General features: G+C 45.0%; 1 protein-coding gene across 1 annotated transcript; it reads left to right on the plus strand.

The window, feature by feature from the left end:
* The first annotated feature begins 250 nt into the window (after positions 1–250).
* Positions 251–8,195, plus strand: LOC141787393 (uncharacterized). Its single transcript, XM_074665681.1, is given in 5 exon segments — positions 251–310; positions 2,762–2,854; positions 2,993–3,018; positions 3,679–3,792; positions 6,992–8,195. Coding segments are annotated over 5 exon segments (1,497 nt in total).
* The last annotated feature ends 305 nt before the right edge of the window (positions 8,196–8,500 follow it).

Genomic DNA, 8,500 nt, shown 5'->3' on the forward strand with positions numbered 1-8,500 from the left:
GACAAAATGAGTAAAAACATTCAGAAAATCACTGTAGGATTTGAAAAGAATTTATTTGTAAATTATGGTGGAAAATAAATATTCGTTCACCCTCACACAAGCAAGATTTCTGGCTCTCACAGACCTGTAACTTCTTCTTTAAGAAGCTCTTCTGTCCTCCACTCCTGTATTAATGTCACCTGTTTGAACTGGTTATCTGTGTAAAAGACACCTGTCCACAGCCCCAAACAGTCAGACTCCAAACTCAACCATGGCCATGACCAAAGAGCTGTCCAAGGACACCAGGAAGAAAACTGTAGACCTGCACCAGGTAGAGTGAATCTACAACAGGAAGTATACCTCTGATGAAAATTACAGACCTCTCATCTTTCTAAGAGGGAGAACTTTCAAAATCAGAGGCTGACTAAATACTTTTTGCCTCACTGTACATGAACGGGCAGTTAAACAAGATAACCTGATGAAGTGTTTGGTGAGTATGTTTTCTAAATTCTTTATTTTACTCTACATTTTGTTAACCTTTAATTTAACTCTATTCTAGGGTTCTTATTTTATTTTTTTAGTGTATCCTGTCAATTCTTCTGTCTCTTACTGTGAACCAGTGGCTCAAGGAGGTGATCCCTCTGGGGGTCACCAAATGGAATCCAAATTCCCAAACTATTTCGGGTTGCACATCTCATCTATTATTGTAGAATTATAAACACAAAAAAGGGTGATTTTCTGACATTTCTAATCTGACTTCCACTGAGACTGTGTCATGGTGAGAAGAAGTGTCTGAAACATACGGCTAATTGACAAGGGCTTCTCCTACCACTGCTATGCTGACGACACTAAGCTTTTTCTGTCTTTTCCACCTGACGACACAACTGTGTCAGCTCAGCTCATATGTACTGACCAAATTCGGTCTGTAGTACTGAGGACTGATTCATGTAGATTCAAATGGCACCATGTTTCAGTGCCAAAACCCATCCTTGTGACTGGGGGAGTGGAAGAGTAGGCGATTTTCCATGCTAGACATAAACACAGCATTGCAAGTTTAAATTTTAAGAAAAAAATGTTAAGTTAAAAAAACTTTTGGGATTTTGTTATTAAAAAATGTATTATTATTGGAGCGAGAGATCGGCAGGCGGATCGGTGCAGCGTCTGCAGTTATGCGGAATCTGCACAGGTCTGTCGTGGTGAAGAGGGAGCTGAGTTAGAAGGCAAAGCTCTCTGTTTACCCTTCGATCTTCGTTCCCACTCTCACCTATGGTCATGAGCTTTGGTTAGTGACTGAAAGAACAGGATCGCAGGTACAAGCGGCCGAAATAAGCTCGGAGACAGGGTGAGAAGCTCGGCTATCCGGGAGGAGCTCGGAGTAGAACCGCTGCTCCTCCGTGTTGAGAGGAGCCAGATGAGGTGGCTCTGGCATCTGATGAGGATGCCTCCCGGACGCCTCCCTGGTGAGGTGTTCAGGGCACGTCCCACTGGGAGGAGCCCCCTGGGCAGACCCAGGACACGCTGGGGAGAATACATCTCTCAGCTGGCCTGGGAACATCTCGGGATCCCCCGGGAAGAGCTGGACGAAGTGGCTAGGGAGAGGGAAGTCTCCCTGCTTAGGCTGCTGCCCCCACGACCCGACCCTTGATAAGCGGAACAAAATGGATGGATGGATGAGAATGAATATTTATTACCACATAAACACACACACACACAAAGGTACCAAAAATTGGTACTGTTGAGTACTGGTACTGATTCCTAGGTACAAAGCATCAGTATGGTATCATTTCAAATGTGAAAAGTATTGATGGCACAAACTGAGGTTTTCTCTCCTCAGTTCTTGCTTGTGTTGTTTGTCCCTTTGGGCAAAAGCGCCAGCTGTATGAAATTGTTAGAGTGTAAATTTGTTGGTTTCCACTTTTCTTTGCTGAAGACCTCAGGGGTGACTAAACCAGGATAATATTGATACCGGATTAATTCATCAAACAGCAACATGTGCACAGAAGTAGCCTAGTTTTCTAACTGTCAGCTAGATGAAGCATCAGCTTGTTTGTTTGTTTTTGGTTGGGCCTTTCATCCTGGTGGCGGGGAGCTCACTGACACTGATATTCTGAAGGTTTAAGGCTGAAAATCAGGATCAAGCTCCTATAACCAAAGAGTCTTCCCCATTGAGGGATCAATAAGGTAAATCCTGTCCAATCATATCCCTCTGACATGTCTGACTCTTTTACTGTGATCCATGAGGCTGTTTTCTGATTGAAGAGCCACCCAGTCCTTTCCTTTCTGAGTGAATGAAATTATTGAAGCCTCCATCACAAGTCTGCAACAGACGGCGCCTTGGATGCTTTTGCATCTTTTTTTTTTTTTTTTTTTTGCCAGGGATCCATTTATTGATTGCCCTCTCAATGCTCAGCGAATTTCAACAAAATAAAGCATGTCCTTTCTGTTAAGCACAGTCAGGTCAAACTGGAATCAGTCAGTCAGTCAGAGAAAAAGATTCCTGTAAAGAGTTAAACCTTCTTTGGCGTCTTCAGTCTCCCGTGTCGCTTTAATTCACTGAACCCTGTATCCTGTTTGTATGATTTTGTGTGTGTGTGTGTGTGTGTGTGTGTGTGTGTGTGTGTGTGTGTGTGTGTGTGTGTGTGTGTGTGAGTGTGTGTGTGTGCCAGAGCAGTCCTCTGTGCCCTTGCCTTTAGTGACCCTGGCAACTGGTCTCCTTGGTAACACTGACTCATTTCCTGATTAGTGTGATTGGATGATGTGAGTCCTCCGATGTCCCCCTCAGGATCGTCCTAATGAACTCAGTCCGCCTCTCAGGCTCCTGAAGAGGACACGCTGGGCCTGCAGGGACTTAGGAGCTAAATACACAGGAACAAGTGTTGGGCTAAATCATTGAGTGATGCTTAAGTCGTCAAAAACAAAGGATTTACATAAGGAGCGAATAATTCCAGAAATGAATCAATAAAGAATTCAGTGAAGTCACTTTGAAAACCTCGTCTGTGTTCATCACCGTAAGTCTGAGCTTTACGTGAACGATGTGAGGTAAACAGAATCAGCGACATCTGTCAAAACGCTCCTTCTAAAACGTCCTCCTATAGATTTCTCCTTGTGAGCTCATACGAAAGCACGTCTATGGTATTACAACAGGACTTCTTGTGACATCACATATATCGAATCGTGAAATAATAAAAACTGGTTGATGAACTCAAGTAGGACAGAAGATAAGAGTTATAGAGTATAATATACTAGATTTTGACAATAAAGATGTATAATGTTACCAGATTAACTTTCTACTTCCAAAAGAAAAAATATTTTTGGTGACAGATTGAAACTATTACATTACAAGGAAAAAAAGTGCCACTGTGTTAGGAGATTAAAGCCATAATTTAAAAATGTCCTAATCTTATGGGAACAAAGTTGCCATAAACCATACGGAAAACAAGGAGGATGGAGGCCCTACTCTCAGATTTAACAAAAGATATTCATTCAAACTAAAACTAAATAGTCAAAAACACAAAAACCAAAACAAGACTTACAAAATAAACAAATCCCAAAAGTCTAAAAAACAATTATGAAAAAAGCCAAGTAGCTCAAGGACACACGTGACAGAAGACACACAGCGACAGGACTCACACACAATGAACTTAAGAAAGGCAGTGGAGCAGCTAAACACAGGTGTGGAACAATACACAGGTGAAACAGGTGCTGTGTGCCTCGATGTTTCAACAGGACGGAGACGAAAAAGGACAGTTATTTTTCCTTTTACAGGTTTCCATGCGACCAGAGGGAAACTAAGAACTGGCTGAAGTTGATTAGGTGAGTAAAAATATTTAAATGACTGAAGAAAGTTACCGATTAGTTAGCCTAAAGCTAACCCGTCTTTATGCTATATAGCTACCGATGTATCATATTTATTCAATGGAGAACATAAACTTTCGAAATTCGTAGCAATTCAATATGAAGGACGTTACCGGATTGTGGACTTAATAACCATACCTATAAGTCTGGTAACAGTTAACATTTATTCAGAAAGGATAGGCGATTCCGTTTAGAGTGAGAACACACGGACTCTCTGCTTATTATTCTGGGGGATTTTAACAGAGCAAAACTTGACCACGAACTGCCAAAATACAGACAATGTATTAATTGTCCCACCAGGGATAAAAACACTCTGGACCACTGCTACACAATTTTAAAGGACGCTTATCACTCTGTACCCCGGGCAGCTTTAGGGCACTCTGACCACTGTCTGGTCCATCTGATCCCAGCTTATAGGCAAAAACTAAAAGCTGCCAAACCAGTGGTCAAGACAGTAAAGAAGTGGACAAGTGAGGCAAAGCAGGAACTTCAAGACTGTTTCGACTCCACTGACTGGAGTGTTTTTGAAGCTGCAGCCACCAACATAGACGAACTGGCAGACACTGTGACATCGTACATCAGCTTTTGTGAGGATGTCTGTGTGACTACAAAGACCTTCAGGACATACAACAACAATAAACCCTGGTTTACACCTAAACTCAGCCACCTTCGTCGTGCCGAGGAGGACGCCCACAGAAGTGGAGACAGGGCCCTTTACCGGCAGGCCAGAAACACACTGACCAAGGAGATCAGAGTGGCAAAGTGCCACTGGTTGGATTGCCGACCGTCTCACACAACAAAATGGCAGAAAAAGAAAGAACAGAAGAGGAGACTTCTCCTCCTGGAGTCGTATGAACGCGGATCGTTTTCACGCCGTCCTCATGTAAACGCGGGTGGCTTTTGAAAACGCAAAGGAAAAATCGTTGCGGGAGTCTCCGTGTAAACGGGGCCTGAAAAGCTGAAAAACAGGTTTTCAGCCAACGACCCATCGTCAGTGTGGAAAGGCCTGCAGGAGATCACCAACTACAGGAGACGCCCAGCCCCCACTGCTGCAGACAACAAAGCCCTGGCTGACGACCTCAACTCCTTCTACTGCAGATTCGAAAGGGTCCACTTCACACCTGCCCCTCTCCTCTCTGCTGTCACTCTGCCCCCCCTGCCACCACCCACTGACTCTGAGCCCCTCATCTCAACTCCACCTCACCCCCGGGGCTCCATCACACCCACCTTACAGACCCTCCAAGTGAGCGAGGAGGAAGTGACCCGGCTGCTGCAGAGACAAAAAAACAGAAAAGCTCCAGGCCCTGACGGGGTTTCCCCCTCCTGTCTGCGAGCCTGTGCAGACCAGCTAGCTCCTGTCTTCACCCAGCTCTTCAACAGGTCCCTGGAGCTGGGTGTGGTCCCCTCCTGCTTCAAGCGCTCCACCATCATCCCCGTCCCCAAGAAACCCACCATCTCTGGACTGAATGACTACAGGCCTGTCGCGCTGACATCTGTGGTCATGAAGACCTTTGAGCGGCTGATGTTGGCTCACCTGAAGACCCTCACAAAGGACCTGCTGGACCCCCTGCAGTTTGCCTACCGGGCAAACAGATCAGTGGACGACGCTGTCAACTTGGGGCTGCATTACATCCTGCAGCACCTGGATCATCCTGGGGCCTATGCACGTGTCCTTTTTGTGGACTTCAGCTCGGCCTTCAACACTGTGGTCCCCCCCTCCCTCTGCTCCAAACTGGCCCAGCTCACTGTTCCTCCTGTGCTCTGTCAGTGGATCTACAGCTTTCTGACTGACAGAAGTCAGCAGGTGAGGCTGGGGCAGGCCACCTCGGACATTCGGACCACCAGCACAGGGACTCCCCAAGGATGTGTCCTTTCTCCATTACTCCTCTCCCTCTACACCAATGACTGCACCTCCACAGACGCCTCTGTGAAGCTGCTGAAGTTCGCAGACGACACCACCATCATCGGTCTCATCCAGGACGATGATGAGACTGCTTGCAGACAGCAAGTGGATCAGCTGGTGCTCTGGTGTAGTCAGAACAACCTGGAGCTGAACACGCTCAAGACGGTGGAGATGATAGAGGACTTTAGGAGACATCCCCCCGCCCAGTCCCCCCTCACAGTCCTCAACAACCCGGTGTCCATTGTGGAGAGCTTCAGATTCCTGGGCACGATCATCATCACGCAGGATCTGAAGTGGGAGCAGAACATCAGCTCCATCCTCAAGAAGGCTCAGCAGCGGATGTACTTCCTGCGCCTCCTGAGGAGACATGGACTGCCCCCTGAGCTGCTGCTGCAGTTCTACACTGCAGTCATCGAGTCCGTTCTGTGCTCCTCCATCACTGTGTGGTTTGGAGCTGCCACCAGGCAGGACCGTTTCAGACTGCAGCGCACTGTGAGGACTGCTGAGCGCATCATTAGTTTCCCCCTGCCCTCCATCCAGGACCTCTACTGCTCTAGGACTCAGAGGAGAGCAGGAAACATTGTGAGGGACTCCACTCACCCTGCTCACGGACTCTTTGAACTGCTCCCATCCGGCAAGCGCCTCAGAGCTCTGCAGACCAGGACAAGCCGGCACAGGAGTAGTTTCTATCCGTCTGCAGTCTTTATATTAAATAATAAAACTGTAATTAACACTGGCACCTTTTAAAACAGTTTACAGCTGCACTAGGGACCGCACAGTTGCACTTTTTCACCTTCAATTGTAAATATCCCATTATTCTGTAAATATTTCTGATGCACATTTTATCCCAGCCCTTTTCTACATCCACATCTTTTTATTTATCTTTTTTTTATTGTCATGTTTATGTGTCATGTTTGTGTCCACTCTTGTACTAGAGAAAACAACTGCCGGAGTCAAATTCCTTGTATGTGCTGCATACTTGGCGATAAAAACCGATTCTGATTCTGATTCTGATTCTGATTCTGAAGAGCTGCTACCTATGTGTGTGCTAATCCCGGTTAGCTAACCAAATAGCAACGCGTCAAAACTATCAGAGTTTCAGTCCATTGCCCTAAATCTAAAAACAAGATACTGGAAACATCAAGTCCTTATCAGGGTTGTATTCTTCTTTGTGGTGATCTTATGAGATTGCATATAAAATGATATCCATGGTGTGCATCTGTAAATAATGGCAATCACTTGGTCTGTTTACAGGCGTGAAAACTTCACACCAACCTGCAACTCTCGGGTATGCAGCTGGCATTTCCCCCATGGCAAAGCTGCAGGACCATCCAGGTTTGCCTGGAATGAGGGAAAGGCTTTTGAGTTTCCCGAAGATGGAACTCAAAAGGCGAAGAAAAGGAAGGCAGCAGGTCCCAGTGCCTCTGAGGCAGACAAACCCATGGAGCAGCCACAAACACAGGAGACCTCTAGGATAGCAAAAACAGCTGAAATTCTGCAGATTGAAAATGATATGCTAAGAGATGAAAATGAGAAACTAAAGAAACAATTAGAGAAACAGTAACAAACCTTTTCATTTGACTAAATTTCGTCCAATCCTGAAAAAGTTCAGTATTACACTGGATTGCCTGATGCTGCCACTGTTCTTTTTTTGGAATCACTTCTTTCTAAATTTGAGCTAAAGTATCACTCTGATTGGACTGTCCAAATTTTGCCTCATGTTGATCAGTTGTTTATGACATTGATGAAATTAAAACTAAATTTTGGCCATGTAGATCTTGCCACTCGATTTAACTGCAGCACAGCCACAGTGACAAACATATTCACCACCATAACCTGTGCGCTGTATGATATCCTCTATGTTGGCATGCTGGAGAACAACATCCCATCCACAGCCAAGAACCAAGAGTCCTTGCCAGAGTGCTTCAAGCCGTTCCCAAACTGCAGGATAGTGCTGGACTGCACAGAGGTTGCTGTCTCCAACACCAAGAGACTGGACACCCAGAGCCACCTCTACAGCCAATACAAAGGGCGGACCACACTGAAGGCGCTCATTGGTGTTGCTCCAAATGGGGTTATAACCTTCAGCAGTGACCTGTATGGTGGGAGCACCTCTGACAAAGCTGTTACTGCTGACTCTGGACTCCTCCGACATCTACAGCCAGGTGATATGGTGATGGTAGACAAGGGCTACACAATCAGAGATATCTTGCCAGAAGGAGTTTTATTAAATATCCCCTCTTTTCTTGTCAATGGACAGTTCACTCAGCAGGAAGTTAATCACAACAAGCAGATCTTAAGTGCCAGAATTCATGTTGAGCGTTCCATACAGAGAATTAATTTATATAACATTCTGCAACTTATCCCCTATCAGTACCGAAAAAATGCAAACAAAATTCTTAAAGTGTGTGTGTGTCTTACAAATCTGCAAACGCCCATTCTCAGAGAAATTGTGTGAAATATTTATAGATTAGAACCTCACGGCCCTTTTAGTATCTGCTCCAAGTTTTATCTGCCTCTTGTAAATAGTTGTAAATATTTAATTTTTGATTAAGTTTAGTGTTCCCATGAATCCTGAAAGACCTGGTAAATGACTCAACAATTTTTATGTCATGGAAAAGGAAAAAAAGTTAAATGTCCTGAAAGTGCTTAATTTTTCCTGTAATAGTGTTTATCCTCCTTCTGTTTCTCTCATTGACAGTGAAAGCAAATGGGTAAAAAAAAATGTGTCATGCCTCTGGCCAATCAAGTTTGTTATTGTAC

Source organism: Halichoeres trimaculatus, unplaced genomic scaffold (assembly GCF_033239565.1).
Source record: "Halichoeres trimaculatus isolate MK-OKI-2021-1 unplaced genomic scaffold, fHalTri1.1 fHalTri1_scaffold_3, whole genome shotgun sequence".
Classification (NCBI taxonomy): Eukaryota; Metazoa; Chordata; class Actinopteri; order Labriformes; family Labridae; genus Halichoeres; species Halichoeres trimaculatus.